At 36.0% G+C, this 25,758-nt stretch overlaps 1 protein-coding gene across 3 annotated transcripts in view; it reads left to right on the plus strand.

The window, feature by feature from the left end:
- LOC145731652 (discoidin domain-containing receptor 2-like) overlaps positions 1-25,758 on the plus strand; it is a 53,662-nt gene that overhangs the window by 20,389 nt on the left and 7,515 nt on the right. For all 3 annotated transcript variants that reach the window (XM_081983534.1, XM_081983535.1, XM_081983536.1), the window contains exons 3-9: positions 8,689-8,791; positions 13,818-14,049; positions 18,458-18,605; positions 20,879-21,046; positions 21,624-21,757; positions 22,921-23,128; positions 24,571-24,675. In XM_081983534.1, coding sequence (XP_081839660.1) covers positions 8,689-8,791; positions 13,818-14,049; positions 18,458-18,605; positions 20,879-21,046; positions 21,624-21,757; positions 22,921-23,128; positions 24,571-24,675 — 1,098 coding nt within the window. The remainder of the gene's footprint in view (positions 1-8,688; positions 8,792-13,817; positions 14,050-18,457; positions 18,606-20,878; positions 21,047-21,623; positions 21,758-22,920; positions 23,129-24,570; positions 24,676-25,758) is intronic.

A 25,758-nucleotide genomic window follows, 5' to 3' on the forward strand; every position in this document is an offset into this window, starting at 1 on the left:
ACCGCTGTATTTTTAATCGTGCCGAAATCCGACTATAACTGAAGCAGGTTGGTGTATTTACTTATAAGCAAATGGGATCTCTTGGGAAATTTTCAGTTAAAGATTGGTTTGAAATTTTAATTCCACTTTGATTCAAACCGTACATATATTCCTTTTTGTTTGTGCTACTTCTTTACAAAATACAAAAGTGAAGACTACATTTTTGCATTTTAAAGTAGACGCATTTATGTTTAATTAGATTCTGGGCTTTTGTGGTATCACTACTGATACACTACTGTCATTATCAATTAGCATAGAAACATACAAAAACCCAAATTTTTCTGAAAGAAATAATTTTGATGCATCAAAACACCAGATAGTAAATCAGGGATTAGATTCAATTATCTTACTTAGGGATCCATCGGTCAGTTTTTCTTCTTTAAATAATTCAGTCAGACAGTTGACTTCTTCATTTCCTCGAAATGCAAAGTCGTATGATATAATAACGAATAACTTGTTCTGAAGCCCATGGGGAGTATTTTCATAGTAAACTTAAACTAGATTTTGAATTGAATAAACTGAAGAAATTGTTTTATTGGAAATTGTTTTAATTTCTAGTTTTACCAACGTAAAACAGTCAGATGTGTATCCCATCTCCGTGAAAGTGTTGACAGCCAGATATTATCAAAGTGACTATATAAGGCCGGACGATTGAGATGAGCTGGATATGTACACCGACAACCAGACTCTCAGAAGAACCAGAATCAAAATAGTCTGAAATCAGAATTTCGTTCAGATCGGAAGAACGAAGATACTAACGAAGATGGTCTTACCCTGGTAAGACCACGTATCAGATGGAGGGACAACATCGTGGCAGATCTGAGAGCGATGGGAATATAAATACGATCTTGAATTGATGCAAGAAAAAGAAGAATGAAGAATGATCGTGCAGTCAGCCTAGAGCTACTAAGAAAGAATAGCTATTTATGTACCAAGGGCATTAGACAGCCCGAGGGAGCGGTTTTGGCCTGATGAAAGAAAATGCAGGAAAAGGTAACGAAAATGTATTACCTAAATGGCAAGAGCATCCTAGGATAGGAAATACGTAGTTTTTATGGCATGGAAGATAAAAAATTCCATTGCTAATATGAAAAAAGGTTTCAGGACGTTATGAACGCTATAATCTACACCGTTTCCAAGGTATTATTTGTTCATAAAGTATAGGTGAAACATAAAGAAATGTATTATTATTTCAGTAATAATTTAGTCAGTTTAATTTATACTAAAACTAAAATTTGTCTTTTCTCTACGTCACTACGTTGGTTAACTATTCCTAGACTACCTTCATACGTGGATGTTATTCCTGTCTTTCCTAAACCTGAATCTGTAAATTTTCCATATAAACTGGAAACCAACCCACACAATAATTACCTTTTAAAACATCCGGTACTTATAAAAGGGCTTTTTAATTTAATTACCCTCAATCTGACCAGTTACAACATTAACCCTGGGGATTGTGTCGTGACTGTATAATCAGTACGTAAACGCATGCGAAACTGCCGAGCATTTTTTATTCATGCAGTTGTCACTGCCGGCCCACGTGATCGATAGTTGCAATTTTGGCATTTTGTGCGTGTGTATATTTCGGAATCGGTCTAATTTTCGTAATTAATCAAGTTGTTACGCTATTTGTCTCGGTTATTGCTGTACACCAATCTCACTGATTACATTGCGTTTTGAGGTTAGTTTTTACTCCCATAATTAAGCGATTTAGTCTACCAGAGTGTTTCTTTGTCCTCTAAGCTAGTTTAGCAGTTTTATGCAACGTTGCAAAGAAATTGCGGTTGGACAAAGAGACGAAACTTAAAAACACGATGTTTTCTCGAAAGTTTTCACAGCAAACCACTTTAGAGCTTGAAACAATTCCGCCAGAGCCGATATAGTGCCCGTGCGGGGTAGAAGTCTCTTCTAATCTGCGAGGAACTGAAATAAGACCGTGTAATCACTTTAAGTTTTGCAGTTTCACTTAAAAGATTAGACGTTTACGTAAACGTATTTACACTTTATAAAGTTCGGCTCTCTAGTTCACCCCGTTACACAGTGACATGCTGAATAGCACACAACACAGTGGCGTAGTTGCTTTATACATATGAATGTCTACGTTACGTTACTTAATAAACACAGACTTTTACATAAAAAAGTCTCGTTTTCTTGAAAAACTTACACAAATTGGCTTGAGGAACTTGAGCTCACACCAACCATGTACTGTATGTAATATTACCCTGGACACAAAGGAGAACCTGAAGATCAATTTTCTCCCTCTTTTGCCACATTACCTAACTAGGCTTTTTTCTGATTTTTGTATACATTTGCCGCATAATGGTTTTTCTGTATCCTTGTCCACTAACCAAACACTCAAATATTCACGTCCTTTGCGCATAATCTCACGCAGAGCACATTTGAAATTCTGGTGTGTCTAATCACCAGATCAGTAGCAGCAGCCGGTTAGAGCGTTTGAAGAGAATAGTTGGAAGATTAGGGTGTAAGTGATTTAAGAAGACATCGGAATGGGAGGCCAAGAGGTGTTAACATCAGTGATGAACAATTAAATAACTTTGGCATTTTTCGAAAAATATGTTTAAGGATTACTTAAAGAAAAATGGAGAGGAAAATGCTAGGCATACGACTAAAAGACCAAAAGACAAGCGAACGGATCAGACAAAACACAAAAGTGTTGGATGTGGCAGAAAGGATGGAAAGGCTGAAATCAAAATGGGGTGGCCATTGGGTGAGGAGAGTAGATGAACCAGGAAGACAACTAGGTGGAGCTCCAAAACAACTAACAGGAACCCAGGATGCCGAGAATGAGGTGGAAAGATGATATCCAGAAACTGGTGAGATAAGTTAGACGAACGACTGGAGAATCCTATATCCGGAGCTGGACGGGGAGAAGCTGAAGATGAATACTTTGAGAGTATTGAGGGGAGGGAGCATAAAAGAGACGAGATAATAACGATATATTAGCAAAGGCAGCGAATTTGGAGGAAATTAAGAAAAGAGCTAATGATAAAACGAGATATGGACGAATGGCTTTGGAGATAATGGCAACTAGTGCTTAAAGTTTGTAAGGAGGTAGATGTGGACAGATTGTTGATAAGAAATGGTGCAAATTGGAAGAGAACAAAAATAGTTGCAAATGTGATAAAGAAGAAGAAATACGTGTTGAGCAAAACTCAACGTAGAAGATACTTAGTTGTGGCAACTGTCTTCCAGACAGAAATATTTGCAATGTTGTGCTGCTAGCTGGAACTGTTGACTCGTTCCCAAAGAGTACAAAATATTCAAGAATTCAGTGCCTAAAAGGTAAGCTTCCGTGTGTTTTTGGAATGTAATGCAATGGTTGAGAGAGTCTCGTCGAAGAATAACCTACACTTCATATAAGTGCCAGAATATTTTGTGGTCTTTAAAAATTAAGATATAGGTTATATTGAGTATTTGGGATTTCATCGAGCATGAGTATTTGTTTCATAGGGTCTTAACTAGGCAACCCTTCTAAATCTCTAAACAAAACTACTCTACATATCCATACAAATGTCCCAGATCAATTCAAAACCATATGAACCAAATGTGACAGTAAAATTTACTTTATGGTTGATTAGGAACAAAGAGATATAGCAGAAATGTCTGGAATTCTTCGGGAAGACAGAACTGATGAGTTAAAACTAGTACTGTACAATGAGCAAAAGCTTTAGTACAACCAGCAGAAATGCGGATTGCAGGATTTCCAAACAAAATTTGTCATCATAATCTAATTTGGTTTATTCTGTAAATTACTTACTTACTTACTTAAAAAAATGTAACAAAAGATAATATAGATTGGATACTATATACACGCACGTTTGAAATATACAAAATATAAATTGTATTCACGTGCCAATTTATTTAATAACCAGGAAAGGCAGCAAGCTTAAATTGTCATAACCAGTAAATTGAATCGAATTGCAATTGTGGGTAAAGTAATAAAATAATATCAGAACATAACACACACCTGTTTATCAGCACAAGTATTTTTTTTATTTGATCACTAAAACTCTGTAAATCCTTATTCTCTACTTTGAGGTCAAAAATAATCTACTTTTTCACAAACACACCTTGTCTAAAGTATAATTTTTCAACAGCCGATCCCCTGGACACAAATTACTAATAAATATTGAATAAAGATTATTTTCGGTCCGGTGTGATTATAAATCCGAATAAATGTCACGGTAGAGTAAACTATCGCGGTATTACCTCAGCTTTAGAGTAACGATTTCGAAGCTCGACTCATTTCTCTTAGAGCTCAGCGTGTATGCCTGCGAGATAATAGAAATTTTATGTTTCGGCATTAACGAGGTGAAATTTCAACCTTAAAAGTAATTTCGTTGCAATTTTCTTTGCTTAACGGTTTTTTTAGAGTAGTTGATTTATTCAAATGTAGGTAGTTTGTGGTTTCCTAAAAAACCGGAGTAAAATTTTAATTCTGACCGGTAAAATCTTACTTTTTGTTAAAACAACAAAAACACAAAAGTGAAACAACGTTGTTGCAAAATAATTATTAAGTTAACGAGCGAAAAATTGGAATTAAAAATGTTTCATCTCCTTCTAAACTGCTTTCTTGTGCAAGGGAAATGAAATGCTGTTAATTTAAAGATAGAAATAACTATTTTCAGGATCATTTCCAGAAATTAAAGTTAAAAAGGTTTGTTGGCTTGCTTTGTATTTTAATGTTTATTTTGTGATTTAACTAAAATTTAATTTAACGTAGAAATTCTCAGGTCAAACCACTCCTTTTTATTAACTTTTAAATCAAAATACATTACAGCTTAGCTGTTAGTTGAATTGCTACTGAATATTCGCTTCCCCTATTATTCATGAAACATTCGATTACTGCATCTGAAATTTAAGATCAATTTAGATACATCTGACACCCCGAAAATTGTCTCAGAAAGGTTAATAACTAACTTTCCCATTTCAAAAATACAATCAAATGTAACCTTTCTCATCTGGATAATTAAATGCACAGGGATAGTCCGAATTAACATTTTGTCCAGATTTCTAAATATCAAGAAACGGATTCATATTATAAAGTTCATTAATATATAAACTCACAAACAAACAAGGTCAACAAAACATATGTTGCTACTCAAATCAAAATTATTAAAATCTGTTATTTCTGAATATGTGCTGACCTTTGCAGTTTATGTCTCTTTTTTGGATAAAATGATAACAGAAGAAGGGAAGATTGTCCCAGGTCACTTCATACAAATATTTTGATCATAAACTATAAATCGATTGACTACTCCTATAAATAGTCATAAACTTTTATAGACTAGATACCAAAACAATTAAAAAGGTCAAAGAAGAATGAGCCTTTGGTGCATTTGATGACTTTAGAGTTGTGTTTAGGTCAAAATTTAAAGAAAAGCATTTAACTATGATGTTTAACTCTTTTTTGATTACAGCAACTCTGAACTGAAAAATATATAGTCTTAGATCTATAGAATAGAAGAAAAAACAATAGAGTTCTTTGATAACACTTGACAGCGCAGCTCTAAGCTTCCATTCATGTTAGAATTCCACTTATGGTTCAAAAATATTCCGATTCCAGATATTGTATATTAAGTTTTTATACAGATGGCTTGCATTATCTGTAGTCTATTATTTAGGCTTAAATTTCCCAGAAATGTGCCACTTTCTGATTGCATTGCAAAATGGCAAGAAATTTGAATTGAGACTTTGAAAAGCCTAGTGAAGTGAACTTAGTTAAGCGAAAAGCCAAATTCGTAACTAATTAACGTTAATAAGGCCCTTCGGTGTCAGGCAAACTTGACACTCGAAAACGATATTATCTCTAGAAAATTAATCACGCCGGCACAGTTTCAATTATAAATGTTATAGTACGGTTTCCGCTGTGTCAAGAACTCCTGGTCGGGACAAGGCTACGTTTCAGACGTTGGTTTTGTCCTAATTTAGTGGATCTGTCACTTAACTGCCCCGGTCCCGTCTACGGAGTTAATCTATTAGGGTTCTGGGCGAAAACATGTCCAGGATATCGCTTTTTGCCAAGCCGGGAGCCAATTAGTACACCTGTAGATATAACTAAGATTTCCTTTCAGTTAGATCTGGGAGGGAGTAGTTTTACCCTTACATACATACAAAGTCCTAAATTAATATGCCCCGGGCTTTGCCGTTCGTATTACGTGATGAGAACGGGCGCACGTGATATATTGAATACTTCCGAGAGACCCGTTTCGGTTTGCCGGGGTTCGTTTTAAAGTGGACGTCATTTAGCTTCAACTTGTTTCATTTAAATTGCGGGTAGTTTACCACTTTGAAATTGCCACTGACCGTTATTATTGCCTGCTGACTACAAATAGTGCACGTTTCCGGACCGGAAATCTATGGAAAAAAACTCAATATAGAGACAGAGTCATTTCATTAATCACACACTCCTAAAATACCTAGTAAAGAATATTGACTGAATTGTTGTCTATCTGAAACAGAAAGAAAAGCTTATTAATAATTACCCGTTATCCAATAACTGGTATCGGGGTCGTTTGTGGGGTGCTTCTAGCTCCGGGTCGTAGTTCACGAAGTGCCAGCTTCGATGTCCTGCTTGTCATGGGGTACAGTTTTGTTCTGGTCGATCTGGCTTTCTGTCTGGCGTATTCTATGTGGCTTTCCCATGTCAGTTTTTGGTCCATCTTGACCCCAAGGTACGTCGCTTCGTTGCGCCACTCGATGTCCATGTCTTTTAACCTGACGTTTCCTTCTATCCTCATCTTTGGTCTTCTTTTGAAGATTATGGCCTGCGTTTTCTCCGCGTTTCTTTCTCCAATGCTGTGGTCTCCTCTTGCAGGTATCGGGTCAGGAGTCGACCGCTCCTGCTCCGGGCAATGATCGCAGTGTCATTTCCCTATAACTTGAGTAGACGCTGACCATTTTGACTCGGAAGCGACGAGCTGAAAGAAAAGATCGAATTAGTTTTACCAGGCCAACTGAAAAGCCGGCATCCAACATCTTGATTAGAAGTCCTCTGTGCCAAACCCTGTCGAATGCCTTGGAGACGTCTAGCAGCATGGCTCCTGTCGCTCCTTTCCTGTTGAACTCTTCCGTGATGTACTCGGTCATCCTCAGGACTTGGAGTTCCGTTGATAGTGTCCTCCGGAATCCAAATTGCTAGTCGGGGATGACGTGCAGGTCCTCTTCTTAGTTTTTCTATTGACAGTGGAACCAGGCTAATCGACTTTGTAGTCTCTAATAACCAATTGATAAAATCAACAATATTTCCTCATGAAGATAGATATACATAAACATAGATGGATATCTAACGATGGTATCACGAGAAATTAGATAGATCACGTATTGGTAAACACCAGACACGGATCGAACATAATAGACGTTAGAAGTTGCAGGGGAGCAGATGGATCATATCATAGATGGATATGAATCATATTCTAGATATGAAGAATATAATTTATTATTTTATACCCCAAATACTACAATTAGAAGCTTAATTAAAATGTGTAACAACAATCGAGTAATCTACGGAGACAATGATCAAAATATGATATGGGCTATCAACTGTCCTAGAGTAATATTTGTATAAGAGCAAAAAATAGCCTATTCTCAAAGTATGAAATGAATCTTTTACAGTTAAATTAAAGGAAAATATCCGAGACAAGCAAAAACTAGTTAATCCGTTACAACTACCGTAAAAGACACAATAATAATTCCTTGGCTTCAACTTAATTAACCAACGAGGGACAAAAACACAAAATGATTTGTTTCCCATTATACTAATTAAGTCAAACGTAAATTAAATCGTCTCGCCATTAATCAGTGTCCTTTAAGTTGAAATCACCCCAAAACATTGTTGGTCCCCCTCTGAACTCTAATAGAGGCTTTAGTTACATCTTACATTTCTCGGCATTATAATAAATCTATTCTTGTCAAAACACATTGAAGGGCTGCGATTGATGCAAGTTCACTTGCGAAAAGTCCTCTTATATACGGTTTGGAGGAGTGGGACGCCCCTGACCGCATTTCAGTGCAACATCTGGCAACATAATCCCTCCATAATCATTGTTTCAGGCTCTGATATGGTTTAATAGTCAGCCACCTGGGGCCTGGTTTGCTTTAGATAATAAAGCTTCAATCACTGCCACATGTTTATACATGAGAGGCTTTAAAAATATTGATGTTCTGAAAAATTCTTGCAGAGCTGCACAAAATTAATTACAAATACGATAATGGGGGAATGAATAATAAAATAACGAAGACTGGAAAGGAGAAAATAATAATAATTTAAAACAATAATCGAATTGACCGTCATAATGATTTTCAGACTGTGTGCGAAACCCTTATAAATATTGGCCAGTTGTTCTGTTGTCAATGGTGAAATTAATCATAATTCCTACAAATTAAATATTGAATATTTTAGAGCGGATATTAAATATTGGCGGGTTTATCAACAATTCCCGCTTTTGAAATTAAATAAAACAGTAGCGGATAATGGAAAATATTGGACTTATTAAATACGGCCAAATTGCAAATGAGCTTCAGCGTTTGTTACTCCATATATTTTGAAATAACACTGACAACGGCAGTTATTATTTAATCAATTACGAAACAAGTAATAACTTTTGTATCTTTTTGATGTTGTTGCAGGACATTGCAACCAACCGTTGGGTATGGAGTCGGGACGAATACCGGATGATTCGATTACGGCCAGTTCTTCATATGTGTCAAATGTGGGACCCAAAAACGGACGGTAAGTGACCCTTTTTGTATGCTTATTACGTTAAATTGAAATTAAAGTTGAAATTTTATATTAAAAGAGTAGTTTGGTTTAAATTGTTTCCCAGTGTATTCACTTTTAAATAAATTTGAATTTTATACTGTAAAAATGTAGGTATATTGTGAAAGTATGCTGCACTAATTTGTTAGTTTCTACGGTGGCTGGGGTCATGTACATTTTTCTGGTATTGTCAGATTGATTCTTACAATGCACACATAGTTTCTGGCAATGCCAGATAGTTTATAACAGTGCCAGATAGCTTCTGACAACCTTATTACCGCTAATCGCTGTTTTCAATATAAGTATAAGTGACAGAGCACTCTATGTCTTTAACTTTCCCAGAACTGTTGTAATTTGCCAGAGCCCTCTAAGACCATTTAGTACCATAGACCTCTAAATGCTACGAACAATCTTCTAAAAAGTGTCATACTGTGCACATATCTTACACCTTTTATGAACTGTTTTAAATTGTCAGATGCTTCTAGATCTATTAAAAGTGCCAGTAGCCTCTAAATGCTACTGACAACCTTCTAAAAAGTGCCAGAAGTCTCTGCAGGTGTTTAAACATTATTTTTAATAAAACATTAAACAAGCTCCTGTTACTACAAAATATCTCTGCGAAAGATATTGGTTGAGACATGCCTGACAATTTTACCGCATTTATATCTGAAAATTATTCAAAGCAAATATCCAAATGTGTTTCGGTCATATTTCATTATTCATAAAGAAACATCAAACCATCTGAGCTCTCTAACGTGTGGTAAATATAGTTTAATACCACCACGTCCCCTAAAATCCGTTAAAAGCTTTTCTTACCAACAGAAACTGTTGGCCAAGCCAATGATTTAATAAAAGCAGCCACTATTAACAAATAAAATACCAGATTTTAAAAAGTAACTAAACTCAAACTAAACATGAATTGACATACTTGATAGTTCAAGACTGAATTATTAAGACTCAAAAGTTTAAGTTAAGTATGCAACAATACTGGAAGCAGGTGTCCATAAATCAAGAACTTGCAAAGAAGATTTCATTCGTTGCAGTAAATTGCTAATTACCACTAATTAAATGAGTTCAATAACATCTTATGGTAACTTATTAAGCTTACAATTTATGAACCAACAAAGTTATTATGATAATGACTAAATAAACAGTTTGCTATAGTTACATAAATTATCTGAACACTATGATATAGGTAACACTTTAAACTTCCATAATATTTACGATCACAAGCCTTTTCTTGACAAGTTTGGTTTACGTTATTGCCTATAGAATCGCGACGTGTACACTGAAATTCCATTTGGTTTGGGTACAGCAAAAGCGGAATTTTATTTATTTACACCGAAGTAGTCGAATAGTAATGAGCAGGAAGACACTACGACAGCCTCTCTAGAGATTCTATTTCACATTAAATAACTGTCGTAGATAGAGTTTTGCTTGTAAGTAACGTACATTTAGGGAGGCTCGGTAAAAATTCAATTTCCAACTTTACCGCCTGAAATTACTTTAACAATAAAAAGCCTTGACAATGATATCGTTAGTTGTCAGCCGAGAGGTTTTAAATTAATTTAATGCAAAGCGATATAACCACGAAATTCCATTAGAATTTGCGATGTAGATCAGCTCGAGGCAGTACAAATATTTTTATTAGAAAGTGATCTATATGGGTTTGAGCTCAATGAATACTGCAAGAATCTCCCGTCTAGGCAGAATCCGAAATCAAGCCATAAGAGACAAAATAAAAGTAAGAAAAGACATTATTCAGACATTATATAGAAGAACTTTTTGTCTTTAACAAGTGTTCCTTCCTTCCTGAATCCCCTATCTAACTAAGGGAATATGGCTTCTGTTCCCTTTATGAGGCAATTTGCAATGGGTTTTCTTTCGGCCCAGGATGATTTTTCAATATCTTGAATTCTCAAGTTTACCAGTTCATTACATACACATACATTCAATCAAAGCAAAGTAAGTGTTGCATTAATTTCATCTGCTTTTTTCTAAATGCAACGCTTTTAGTCTGGATCAAGTTCAGGACATTATTTTTTTACCTCCTAGGATATGAAATAGCTTTTCTACGCCGGCAGCACAGGTACACAATAGGCTTATTTTAGACCGCTTGAACAAGTGTTTTACAAATTGAATATTGATATTAGGTTAGGTTAGGCTAGCTTTGAACAATAAATCGCTTTGTAGATAACTTTCTGGGCACTTGAGAACAAAATACTCTAAATTTAAATTCATAACTTGGGTTTTGTTGCTTTAGGTCATTGCAGGACCATTCTCTAGTCTTCATGGATTAATTCTGCTTCAGTGAGATTTTTAAGTATAACCGTACTTGTTTTAAGAGATTTCTGAAATGTGCATCACCACGAACATACCTCATAATAAATCATAATAATTTGATGTTAAAAAAATGTTTTTACAAAACTGGTAAATCAGAAATACTGATTACGTTCACTGTAATTTATGTACTAACTGGTGCTTGTAGTTACTTTATTGGGTATAGTCACGTTTTCAAGTAATTTATTTCAAACTCGAGTGCACTTTTTTCCATTTTAAGTTCTAGTAGCAATTAACTAAACGCGTTGCTCAGTTTCTTTACCTCATCTAAATAATCTGGTTTAATCAAAAAACACACAAAACGCTGAGAATTTGTTCCAAAAGCGCACAACACTGAAACAAAGGTAATTTAAATATCCAGTACGTGACTGGAATCTGAAATGCCCCAAAGGCTTTTTTTCTGTCTAGACAATGGCGCTAATAAAGGGACGCTAATTTCTTTCTAGGGTGTGGCATTATACACAACCCAACCCAAAAAAAAATTAATTGTACTTAGGAATTTCCCATTTAAGATTGTGGATACAAGTCTTCCAAAATCTAAACGGAACAAGAACGAAGTTAGATGTATTTAAATCAACTCGGAGAGCATACAAAGCAAACAAACGGCAGTTTCTTATTTTCCGTTCGAATTTCCATTTTCAGTTCCGAGGGCTAGAAGACGCTTTTTAATTTAATAGTCCGTCGGAGTTTCTTAAATTATCGGTTTCTTGCGTACGGGTTTTCGAGGTTGAGTGAGGGAAAACACTTAAAACAGTCGTAAAACCCTTATCGGAGACTGAAACTTATAAATTAGGATTTTCGAGGGGCCTTTAAACATCTTATAGCCTAATTAAGGGAGTTGTTCAAACAAATAATTGCTCTTTCAATAAACTTTGTACAAGTCCCTCTAAATTCAAATTTTTTGAGAAACCCTTGTCCAATAAATTGTTTGGTGGGTAACTGCACGTGGTTGAAAGTCTACTTTTCCTTACGCATTTGAGTTTTGGAAGCTTGGAAGGTCACATAAGACAAAACATAATTATTAAACTGTTTCTAAATCAAACCCCAAACTTGACCTAAATTTAGGTCATTTCAAAACAGAAATCCACTAAAAACTTGTTCTTAAAGAGCGGAAAACTTTGGATTATCCGCTACCTTAAGCGGATCAAGAGGGTCGTTAAAACGTATTTTTACGCGGGAAAACTCACCCTCGAGGATGGACAAGCCACCCCTGAGGATAACGGAACAATTCGCCATGTCGAGCAAATTACACACGTCCAATTTTACCAGAACCTAATCCTTTTTTAGGGGGAAGGCTAATTTTACCAGTCAGATCTGACAGAATTTAATTCCTTTTGTTTTTGTTCGATCCGCGCAAAGCCGCTTTTATGAAATATTCACCGTCGTTTTGGGTTTTCTCACTAGCAAAGCGTCGAGGTGACACGTTAAAAGTTTCCGGACTAACTTTCTATATCCGCCCCGAAGGTTGGGAGAAAAACTAAGGGCACAACAGCGAAACACAAATTAGTCCATTTGCCGCCTCCGCGTGCCAAAGCCCTAAACTTTCATTTAGCCTCGAAAAGTTTGAGGCCGGCGAAAGAATTCGGGATCCTTTGCCGGAATTTCGACTTCATCAATTTGAAAGAAACGCCCAGTCACCCCGACCCTATAAATCTTTGAAGGGCACACGATGTCCGAAACCAGCGCCAAAACCGTCGGTTTTAAACTTACGGTCTTTAATGAATATTTATTCACCTGGCCAATTTCTGCGAGAGCTTTCTTTCATAATGTGAAACAGCATCTGTATGGTATCGTAAAATTGATTTCCTACCAAAGTAGCATGTACACCTCGATGTATACTGTAGTAGCTAATGATAGCTTGAAAGTGCTCTTATTAATAGAAGAGATAGGCAAAAACTGATGTTGGAAGCTCAATTTTGATAGAAAACTGGCCACATTCATGATAACAAATCGATTAGCAATCGAAAAATCGGATTTTGAAATCGATGAGCAAAATGACGTTTTTTCGATTTTTATTTTTTTCAGTGCATTCATAAGAAAATTGTCTAGCGATTGCTAATCGATGTGTTCTTATGAATGCGGCCACTGATTTGTTACTTTTCAACATTTTCCATGGGATCAAGTTTGACAGTTTCCAGGTTTAGGACAGAACTGTAACTGACTGCCAAATGTCATAACCATGTGGAAACCAAAAATTATACATACATAAAGAATATATCTTAAATATTTTCGTGATACCAGCGTTGCCGCATCTACATGAAATCAGTGGCAATAACGGATTTTCGTTCGACAACCCTAGTAACTGATCTATTTCTTGATTGTTGATTAATGTAGGGAGTTTTTACTCTAATCAGTTTTTCTCCAGATGTTGTCGTTTTCGAGATATTGACTATTAAACATTGAATTTTTCACTTCTTGGAAGGCTGTAGCAGATGAATGGTTGAAGATAGAGCAAAACGGTTTACATGTTCCTATCTTACTTTTTTGAAATCTATCATTGACGGTAATTTCAAAATTTAAAAAAAAAAACAAAAAATACTCAAAATTTAAATTTTTTTTTAACACACATTTTTAAAGAGAACCAGTTTATCTAGCATTTTAAAACAAAAATTATTTTGTTTAATTATATTATGACCATGATTTGTGTCGTTAATTTTAGACTGAAAGTGGAAAGAGCTGGCGGAGGTTGGTGTCCAAAACAACAAATCGAAAAAGGAGTACGTGAATTTATCGAAATTGATTTGGTGGACGTGCACGTAGTAACGGGAGTCCAAACGCAGGGCCGCTACGATCGTGGCCGCGGTCAGGAGTACGTGGAGGAGTATCTGCTGGAGTATTGGAGGCCAGGCCTCGAGGAATGGAAAGAGTACAAAAGATGGGACGGCAAGCACGTGAGTTTTATTAATTTTTTTTGTCACAGACCGGGCAAAATGTCTGGGTAAATTTCAAGCGTACGTCGAATAAGCGGCTTGGCTGTAAAATCCTGGCGTTATTGCCTAAAAGATAGTCCACGTATTCACTTTGCATTCCTTAAAGGCGAGACGTGACGTGCCGTTTAAAATTCGCTATTTCCGCCTTGCTATTTTACCTGTGACTAATACCTTTCACGTTCGGAGACATCTATGCAACGTTGCTGATAAATTGTAGACTATACCCTGAATATTTGTCTTCTAATTTTCTGACAATTCCCATATCTCTGCTGTAATTTTTGTTATATTTGGAACCGCGCAATTAACAATTAAAGTGGTTGTAGAAGGGTACAACAAAATTCAAAATTTATTTATTTCAACCGAGCGGGTCCGTGTTCAAATTTACACTCGTCAGAAACACATAATCCAAGGGGCCACCAATTAAATTCCTTTGACGCCGGGGCAAAATCGTAAACCCGTAAGCTAATTGATACTCCCCCCGAATGGGATAAGTAAATACTTAACAAAATAAGGCCCTTTACGCTTCGAAATTACCGCATTCCTGTTTGGGAAAACGCCACTTTTCACGGGTAGACTAATTACCACACAGGGTCTGCTTCACGTCTGATATGTGCGGGTCTATAATACACTCGGATCCTTTAGCAGGTTTTATCTTTGAAGTTTCAGCTTTAAACCTGTTTGTATACACGTTTTTCAGTTATTATGCATGGCTGGAAAATGTTTTAATATACTTTTAGACTATAATTTTGTACGGTGTCTTCAGTATTTCTATAGGAATATTGGTCATAGTATTTAGATTTAGAAAAAAGAAAGTTAATGATGACTGTCGACAGACAAAACGTCGGTCGTCAAATACGAATACGAAGCTGATAAAATGTGCCAATGAAAATGTTTTTTCGAATTTCGGATATCTCTTCAAATAAGGTTAGAAATAAATGAAAACAAAAAATCAAAATTTCAGTTTTTTTGTGTATGATATTTTCTTGTGTTTTATATTTTCTTAATTACTTACCATTTTTTTAGGCACGAATTTGCGATCAATTAAATATTTTAATAAATGTTGCAGTTACTCTTATTACAGTGATGAGGGAAAGGAGTTTTATAAATATACAATTTAAGTATTCTGTGGATTACTTCTCAATAATGAATATTTTTTTATATTAATTATACATAATTTTTTTTTAAGTTTATTATCCATACATCAGAATAGTAGTTTCTTAATCAGGTTAAAAAAAACCATTTGGTTTTAAACTTACTAAAATAAAAACTAGTTTTAAAACCCAGTGAGTATCCATTATACAACAGACGTGATTGGAAGTGGTGCAAACCACGTAAGATCGCTGCTTCATTAAAGTCGAAGAGAATTAGAAATAAAGAGGAACGCTAAAAATAAAGTGGCCGACAAACGATCAAAATTCAGCTCGCGCCAGTTCCGGACTCGCCTTTTTAACTTTGTCCCATCTTCGCAATAAGGTTATCTGGCCGCGAACCTTAATTAGATCGTTAGGGAATATGTACGTAGTTTTCCCAGATGTCTATGTGTGCGTTTTACAGCTTTTGAAGTTAAGGAAAACGCCGTTCCGAGCGTCCTTTCCTCCGGGTTATCGATTGAGGCGAAAAAGATTGCGGAAGATTTATAATGGTACCGGAATTAACACGGACTGATGAAGATGTATGGGTTTCTGTCTCGTTTAAGACCTATCGCCGGCCCGGTTTTATGTCTTTTGACTTTTAAGTATTTGTCTTTGTTTATTTTGGACTTTTAGAATTTATCGCTCCTACCCAGACATCGTAGTTGTTGACGGTGTAGGGAGGCTCTCTTGTTAATTTCTAACGGGTTGAGTTTATTTTAGGCTCCTTTAAAAGACATCAATTAGCCGGAGGTTGTAATTTCAACTGTTCCGACAAAGGATTCTAATTGGAGTGAGAGACTATATGTTTGTGACAAGTGGCGTAAATTTAAGCGTTAAACTACAGACGCAAGTTAAGTAAGTTATCTTTGTTACTTATTTAAGAAATATATATATTTTATTGTCTCCCAAAGTATTCTGTGTGAGAATACGATTATCTAGGTCATACAATCAAACTATGAAAAGAAAATCAGCGGAGTGAGACTCATCTGGGCACCTTTTGGTAAACATAAACACTAATGAAGAACACCCTAATCCATTCCAATGAACCTGAGACGAGAAGTCTATCATAAATGCATTCTGCCAGTAACAACAACACTAGCTAGACAGAGTGCTGATCGCTTGAGGGTGGCTCAGAGAGCTAGGGAACATGCCATGTTGGGAATTTCCCTTAGAAATTGAAAGGAAAATTAAGAAAATCGAAGAAGAACCGGAGTTACAGACGTAATATCACGAGTGGCCGAGTTAAAGTGGAGCTAGGACATGTTACACGCCAGAACATTGAAAAATTGATCATCAGGCTTGTACATTGGCGATTCAGAACAACAACGAGAAGTAGAGTTAGGCCACAGAGATGCTAGAAAGAAGATATCAAGTAGATCGAAGCTGGTTCCGGATAGCACAAGACCGACAGAAGTAGAAGAGACACGGAGAGGCCTATGTCCAACGCATGGAAGAAGGCTGCTGAAAAAGAAGATTCTGAATAATAAAAGTTGTCCACAGAATTTTTCAATTGAGTAATTAACGATATTACTAGCCAACCTGAACCTAAATAATGAATCTTGTGAGAAAAATCCATGACGGAGCGGACTTCCATATCCATGACGGAGCTAACACTTTTAAGTCTTGATGAGTTTACAGCATAAGTATAGTCAGTAGGTAATCTTTGTCGAGAGAGTACCATAGAACATTTCCCAACTTTCAACTTCATTCCATTTTGGTTACACCATTGTCTGAAGCGGTCCAGATCTTGCTGGATTAGATCGTCCTTGTCATGGGAATTATCACCAAAAAGATTTGCTGACAACAGACTATTGTAAATCCCACAGTATAGAGAAATCGCTAGTATGACCAAAATACCAACAATAAAAACTGACTTTGTCCAGAAATAACCCCGAATAACGGTTAAAACAAATTGTAGAGAAAGACAGAGCCTAATGAACAGGATATTGAATTCAACCCCCATTCAAGCCATGCACAAGCAATATGAAACACGATGATGTATCACTTTGTGATGTATAATTATCTAGGAGAGTCTTTCAAAGGAAAGTGGGAATTAGCATACCCCCCGCTGTCCCTTAATAATGATACTTACATGAAAAAAGGTAGGTAATAAGTGTCATTCATACCAAAACACACGTGACTAACTCTGTTTTCTTTTTAGAATAGATGACCAAATTGTATTTCTGTAAACAGCTGATTATTATAATTTTTGAACTTTGCAATCAATATTAAGAACAATAATGGTAGTTATATGAGCAGGGTTTGTGACTACTTTTGGTTTTAGTGTGGTACGCTCCTGGCAGAATTGCCGTAGTTTTACTTGGTTACTTCATTTCGTTTTGTAGTTACTTTTAATTGGGTTTAACGGAGAAAATCTAAGTAAGCGAAATTTCTTTTAAAATTCCCTTTAATAAAACGTTAAACCATCTATAATGTGTGCTGAAAGTTTGCTTTTTTTAACCAAAAAAGCAGTATTACCCTAACAATGTCACTCATACACGATACGACTTAGAGACTGCTCTTGCTGATACGAAACTCTCCTCAGTTCGGAAAATTCAAAGATAGAAAGAATTTAAACTTTTATTTACTCGCTTATTTTCTATCCAAACCGATCGATTTGGAGCGAGGGTAGTTTAAAAGTGCAGATGGTGCCTTCCAAACTTTCAGTTGTGTCAGTTCTATAGTGTGTCCTCTAAACAAACCGTCAAGCGACTAATTTTGCGGTAAATTAAAAAATATCCTGCAAACGACGTTCTCGTATACATGAAGGACCTCGCACAAAGCGTCGAGTTCTTTCTTGATCTGCGGTATTCATATTCTCTCTCAACTATACAAAAGCCGCATAAAGATATCTTATCTGAAGCTTTCGAGCGAAACAATGCATTAAATAGAACAAGAGTCGTCGCGTTCCCGCAGACTTTCTCGGTATTTTTAATAAAAACAATGCCAGAGTTTGAGCCAAGTCATAACTCTGCGTTGTATGGTCCCCCGAAAATTTAAATTAAATTCGCCTTTCTTTTCTTCCCGGTTTTTTCATGAATGAGTTGAGACGAATTTGTCCTTTCTCTCCCACGAAACGAGATGTTAAAAATGTAAGCAGTCTCAAAGCCCCCGGACTAATTGCGACCGAAACCGTAATTAAGTCGTTCTAACTAAACTCTTTAAATATGGTTTCCTCTAGAGTAATCAAAGCAAATGAACGCCATCGGTTAATTTTTTTCTTTTAAACTTTACAGATCCTGAGGGGCAACAGCGACACCGCTTCGGTTGAGAGTCACCGTTTAATGCCCATCATTTTTGCTAGCAAAATTCGTCTATTACCCTACAGCATCCATAGAAGAACTGTATGCTTAAGAATGGAGCTACTAGGTTGTGCTTATGCAGGTATGCTATTTAATAAATTTCCATATTTTGACCAGTTTTACCAACAAACATTTTGCCTAACCTAACCCTTCTTCTTCTTAGGACCAGTACTTTCAGTTCAGAATAACTTTATTCTAAGGATAATATCTATAGAAATGATCCTAAGAATAAATTTATTCGGAGGTGAAAGTACCGGCCCTTATTCATATTTAAGATCTCGCGATCTGTTAGTTTTGTAGGTTCCTCTGGATCAGTTCCTGGAAGGTGGACTGCCAGCTGTCCTTCCATCTCTTAGGTAGTCTTCCGGGTGCTCTTTTCCCTATTGGTTTCCCTTCAAGTGCGATGCGTGGCACTCTTCCATTCTTCTCATGTGAGCGTATAAATATATTTTTCTTTGTCTCCCCCATTTTACGATGTCTTAAACCCTACATTGTTCCCTAATGTCAGTGTTCCTAATTCGGTCTATTCTTGTTTTTCCCATTATAGTCCTGAGCGTTTTCATTTCGGCTACTCGAAGCATTCTTTTCGTTTTGTTGGTTTCTTCTCTGGTTTCTATTCCGTATGTCATGATTGGCCTGATACAAGTCTTATAGATCCTAACCTGGCAGAATTTAAGTAATTGTCTCTGTAGATCGTCCTCCGTTTCCACGAGAATAGCTGCATCATCGGCGTAGCATACCATGCTGATTCTTTTATTGTGTCCCATTTGGTATCCCATATTTAGTGATGATACTTCTTCTATAATTCGGTCCATTAAGAGATTGAACAGAAATGAGCTGAGGCTGCCACCTTGTCTGATGCCTCCTGATGTCGGTAACATGAATTCAATCGATGAAGCAGACATATGCTGGTGTATTAAATTCGATCGATTTTTCTTTTAGTTGTTTGATAATGAAGCCTTGTTGTTCTTCCCTGTTTGTTATTTGTGTTTCAAGTTTCCTAACCTAACCTAGAAAAGTCAGTTTTAATTAATTGTACTAATTTTAAGAAAGTTTTGTCATTTTATAGCTTCATGAAGAAGATTTTGACAGTTTTCCAGTTTATGAGATATGGGTCTCATTCATAAGAACAAAACGATTAGCAATCGAGAAATCGGATATTGAGTTTGTTGAGCAAAATGACGTTTAGGTAATTATTGTTCGATCAGTAGTCGATTTATCGAGTTCTTATGAATGCGACCATGCTCAAAATAAACAGCTACACGTTAAAATTGTCCAATTTCTACTCATGGACCTATAAACAAGGATTTAATACGATTAACAACTGACTTAACTATAACAGTGCTTTTAAGCAGGTTTTGTGTGGCAAATTTAAATATGTCAAATTTTACTTCTCAAAGGTATCCTTAGATAGAATAATTTAAAACTTAAGCAATTTTTTAGGTGGTTTAATTTCTTCTGAACATTTACAATTGCTCTTAGGTGTGGTAGCCTTTTGTACTTCGACAACACTAATTAACGGTATATTTTTCAATAATTTAACGTTGAAAATTGGTTCAAGAAGTTTAGGGTGATTAATCAAAAAGCGTTTGACGAGGTTACTTTAACGGACGAAACCGCCGTCTCGACGAAAACGTTATCGCAAACGGTTTGCGTGGGACTAATTTCGTACTCCAAACCCCCTTCAACTAAGTTGTTATTAATTGCGATGATGACACGATTCCGTGAAGGTTCGTTGAAGCACGCCAATGAGTTCCCAAAAAAATGTACTGAACAAAATGAACTTGATTTAAATAAAGTTTTGCATGAAATTAGTCTGTAACACCATCTGAACCGGAATCGAAACTAGCTCGATTTATCTCTAACTCAAAGGGAAGGCTAATTTTCTGTTAAATTATAAAACTAAGATTTACTTCCTCGAAGAAAGTTCATTTGCCCTGCGGATGACGAAAGATATACGGCAAGCGATTTGCTTCGAGTTGGATTAGTTGGGAAAGTTTTCGCCTTCGTTCATTTCACATTTTTCTCTAGAGATGAAAGAATCCGTTAAGATTACACACAACCGACCAAGATTTTTCCCAAGATTAAAGTCAGTGAGTTGCACATGCTGTAAAAAAATCTAAGGTTGACAATAATCTCGAATGCTGAAAGCACATTTTTAGGACCGAAATTGCACGGGTATTGATGAATCTGGAAAGACCGAAGGCGGTCAATTGTGCAGCTTCATGCAGTCGTACGTGACGTGAAACACTAGGCACCCTTTTATACTCACTGCATTACTGGCAAAAAAACAAATTGTATAGTGTAGTTTGAAATTTAAGGGTACAATTTATAAAAAGTTTCACTTTTTTTCAGATGGAATAGTGTCTTACAGCGCTCCTGTTAGCGATGACAGTCAAGGTTTGTATGATAGTAGCTATGATGGTCACAGATCCCAAGGCATATTATACAACGGATTGGGAAGGCTGGTGGATGGAGAAGTGGGGCTTGATAATTTTAGATTGGACATTGGATATGGTAAAGGTAACTAATAACTGTAACTATAACTGTAAGAAGACTAGGAAGATTTAAAAGTCAAACAGGAGCTTTATGTTTAGCACTAAACAAGTCTTCCACTCTTCTTCTTTAATTTCATCCACTCCTTAACGTATTTCTCTTGAAATAGTTTCCATGTTCGTCTATCCAGGGCTCTCTGAAACCAGTTTCTCCCTGTTATTTTTTGGATGTCGTCCTTCCATCGCTTTGGAGGTCTCCCTGCATTTCTTTTTGTGGCTCTGGAGCGCCATTACATTATTTTGTTGATTCACCTAGATGGGTGCAATCTGCCTTGCAACATGACCTGCCCATCCCCACTTTAATTCGGCTACTCTACTACAACATCCGTTACTCTTGTTCTTATTCGAATCGAATCTTGCCAGATCTACCGTTTTTGTGGTTTTTCTACCGTTCTCCAGTTTTTATTTTTTTCTGTATTCTACTCTACTGTTTTATTTTGTAATGTTTTTTCAGGTTATTGGATAGGAAATTGAATGAGTATTCCAAAAATGTGCTTAAAACTGTCATTTTCTCCCTCCAAGCTAATATATTTAATTTTATCCAGGTAATGGTTGGGTATCCTGGAAAAACGAATCCTTCGAGAGCGGCTTCATGGAGATAATCTTCGAATTCGACCAGCTGCGCAACTTTAGTTCGTTGCACTTGTACACAAACAATTTCTACTCTAGAGGAGTTCAAGTAAGTTTCCTAACTAATTACCTATTATTATAATCAGTCGCGGTTTCTATATAAGTTAGCCAAGAAGCTGATGGAAATTTCACGAACAAAATGAAATATTTACGAGCCGGTTTTCAATTTACAAAGTTAAAAACTTGGAAATCCTTGTTTTTCTTCTTATTACCCAGGTCAGCTGGTGCCTGCTAAAACAGCGACTCTCTAAACTACTTTGGTAATTAAGTAACTGGTAACTCCACCTATGCAACTTCCGACTTTAAAACTTATTTGCGTAATTTAAGCGTTCTGGATGCAAACAACAACCGACAGAGAAGAAAACTTTCGAAAGTTTTGCATTCGGTAAACTGAAACACTCCTAATGATCTTTGACAATATTTTTGTTCTTCTGTTTGTGACAAAACAATGCTGAAGTAATTGTAAGCATGCGTTGATGAAGCTAATATTGTTTTTCAAGTTTTACCAAATTAACAAATTTATTTACTGTCTAGAGAACACTGTTTGAATAGTATTTAAGGCAGTTTTGTAGCAATACCAATCAGCAATTTCAGATAAATAGTGGAATGGTAGTTTGACCTGATGAAAAAGTTTAATGACTTTTTTTAACAAATCGGTTCAATTTTGGTATAAAACGTAGCAATTAAGTACTATAATAATAGAATTTAACGTGTAAATTGGGAATATCGTTGTTAATACAAATTTGAAAAAAAAATCGAACAAATAGTCCATTATTGTTTGATTGAAGTAAACAAATTGTATGTTGTGCATGTTTATATGATTAATTATAATGTAGCCGTTAATTTTCATCAAATTACTGTAAAACTATTTGCATAATTATTTATAAATAACAAATAATCGTGTTGAGTCAAGTTGGCCCAACTGTACTAAAGGTAGTAAGTGACGTAAGTGTGGTTCAAATATCTCCTGAACCAGGCGAGCAAAAAGTTTTGCTACGTTGCCAAAATGACTGAATAAAGAGCTTTGACAACGTTGAATATAATTTTCAAAATTCCACATGGAAAAAGTGTTTTAGAGTCTGAAAAACTGACATTTTGTTTGTTGGGATGATGCTGCAATAGTGCAAATCCATACTTTTAAAATACTTACATTTTCTCTTAAACTTACGTACATATTATGTACACTTGCAATATAATATAAATTTGTTTCAGGTATTTTCCAAGGCAAAAGTCTTTTTCAGCGTCGGTGGACAATTCTATAACGGACCGACATTATCCTACACTTACATTTCTGAAAAGATACAAGAAAATGCGAGGAATGTCTCCATCAACCTCCATCACAGAATTGGCAAGTTCATCAAAGTGAGATTGTATTTTGCCGGATCGGCGATCATGTTAAGCGAAGTGGTATTTAATTCTGGTTAGTAGAAAAATAAGTTTAATAATAATGGAAGAATGCTATTTATCGTGAGACAATGTACACGTGTCTTATCTGAATCCCGACGGATCCATCTAACCCAATAACAACGAAATATTGTAGTCCTTAAAGTCTAATAACGAGACTGGGAAACTCTATAAAAAAACCAACATCGACCTTAAATTGAGTTGGGAAGTCGAAGGTCGAGTGAGCGATTTCGATTAACTCAGGCATGCAAGCTTAATGTCGGAGACCAGATTGAATCTGCATATATTAAGGGGAAAAACTTCATATTTCCTCTTTTATTAGAAAAAGAGTGGAAATTGGCATTTATTGGAATTCATTATTAATGTGCATCTTGATCGAAAGATTGTAAAAAGAAAACTATAAATTCTTCAGAACTTCAGAAGTACATAATTAAGACAATATTACTGATATTACTATTTTGACTACTACTAAAGCTGTTTAGGTGATGTCGATTACTAAGTCTTACTGCGGTCTATTCAAAACCTTACAAAACCACTTTTCTTCTTTACAATTATTACAGGCGATATTCAAATACTTTGCAAAGGCTCAATATTTTTCCTATTAGTTAGTTCCTTTTGAATATCAGGTTACTGCTTATTATGAGAAACCTACGAATGTGCATCTTCTTCGGATCATAGAAGCTAAGCTGGTGTCAATTTGTATTCCTTTCCTCAAATACAGACAATGATTAAGTAAATCTGTGGTATAATGATTCCTTGTTTGATATTGCTTTTGCTATCATCTTTTCTATTCTTCTTCTCTCATTGCCTTATCCGTTGCGGACGTTGGTTATTAACATGGCTATTTTCTCTTGTTTACTGCGCTTCTAAACAGGTCCACAGATGATAATCCAAACCACTGGCGTAGGTTGTGCAACCAAGAATGTCATCTCCTCCCTTGCCCTGGATAACCAAGTATTTTTCATGTCTTAGTATGTGGCCAAAATACTCCAGATTCCGTTTTTTTACTGTAAACACGACTTCCTTCTCTTTCCCTAATCTCTGCCTGACTTCCATGTTGGTAATGTGTTCCGTCCAGGATATTTTCAAAATACGCCGATATGTCCACATTTCGAAGGATTCCAGTCTTTTTAAAGTGGCCTCAGTTGTGGTCCAAGCCTCTACACCCAGCATTGTGATCCAGAATCTTTTCTATTAAAGAAAAAATCTTCCCTTTGAGAACCATAGAACCTCTTTGCCCACCCTACCAGTACCCCGAAATTGCAAAAGTAATTAATGACTTTCAAAGTTATTGATTATACTTGTGATGTCCTGAAGTCAGCACATCAAGAGACATCTTCTTCTTCTAAAACATTGTCTTTCCATCAATAATTATTACTGTTATGTACTTACTCAACGTAAAACTCTTCCACTAAATGTTAAAGGAAATAACTAATCTAAAGGGTGATTTCTTTTTAGTGGCAGTTTCGATGAACGTAACGGAAGAAGATGGGCCGGATTTGTGGGAAAACGAGGTTATCATCACGTCAAATGGCGATAAAATACTTCAGACATTCGAAACAAGTAAGTGTTATTTCCAGTGGACGATTTGCGTGAAATATTACTGCGGACTCCGCTAACGATATGTAGAATCGGAAATCTCCGGGTTTCAAAACTTTTTTTCGCTTTAATCCCGCCAAGCAATAAGTACAATTCAGACCGGGCGATGTAAATCGGATAATTTTCCGAACGCAAAAACTTTCCCCATTAAACTTATCGGGACAGAGCCAATAAAAGGGAATTTTTGTTTGTTCGCGTGCATTTATTTGCTACACAAAGAAAGAGAAGACCCTCTGAATCTGATCAACTTTTAAACTAGTTCGTTAATTCGATTCGCGTTTGACCGGTCCAGTTTATTTTTTCGTTGTGTCCCAATACTAGAATATACGAGGTGTTAAAGGATTAGGTTTGTAAAATTTTTTGAAATGGAAATCAAATAGGATACAAAACTTTTTTCATCAAGGGGAATTGATCGTTGTCGGGGTTTTTGATTTGAACCCTTCTCGCCTTTGATCCCTTCGGAGGTTGTTTTGTGTGCGTTTACAGCGCAACTATATAACAATGTAGTAGGTTTAATGCGTTTCGCATATTGATCGGCGTCGATAAATAAACCGTTTATGTAGAACGCGCTTTACGTAAAATCTAATGGATGTTTGCTGTTTTTAAACGTTTGTCCCGAATTACCTCGTTCACTGCTGTTTTCCTGCAGCCGCAAGCTCGATTTTATTTTCTGGCCCGCCATCACGTATTTCAACTGGTTTTTTCGGGTTAGCTGAAAACCGCAAAGCTAAACTGATTACTGTTTACGGCCGGAAAAGCTATACGTAGCTTTTTCAATCACGAGCATTTGTCTAGAAAATACAAAAATTTGTTCTGGATTCTTTATTGTTTTGATAACATAAAGAGCAAGTTTAATATAAAATATTTGATTTGTTTGACCATTTACAATAAGTTTCTCATACTAGCAAATTCCAATCCTAGCCTAGTTAGTTAGTTAAGTAAAAAAAGTAAAAATTTCAAGAAGATATAAAGTAGACAATTAAAAAAATGATAGACAAAGGAAATGAAACATTTAAATCCATGAACATGTAGGGTAGACCATATTTA

The sequence above is a fragment of the Ips typographus genome, linkage group LG7 (assembly GCF_016097725.1).
Source record: "Ips typographus isolate SLU linkage group LG7, UJ_Ityp_2.0, whole genome shotgun sequence".
Classification (NCBI taxonomy): Eukaryota; Metazoa; Arthropoda; class Insecta; order Coleoptera; family Curculionidae; genus Ips; species Ips typographus.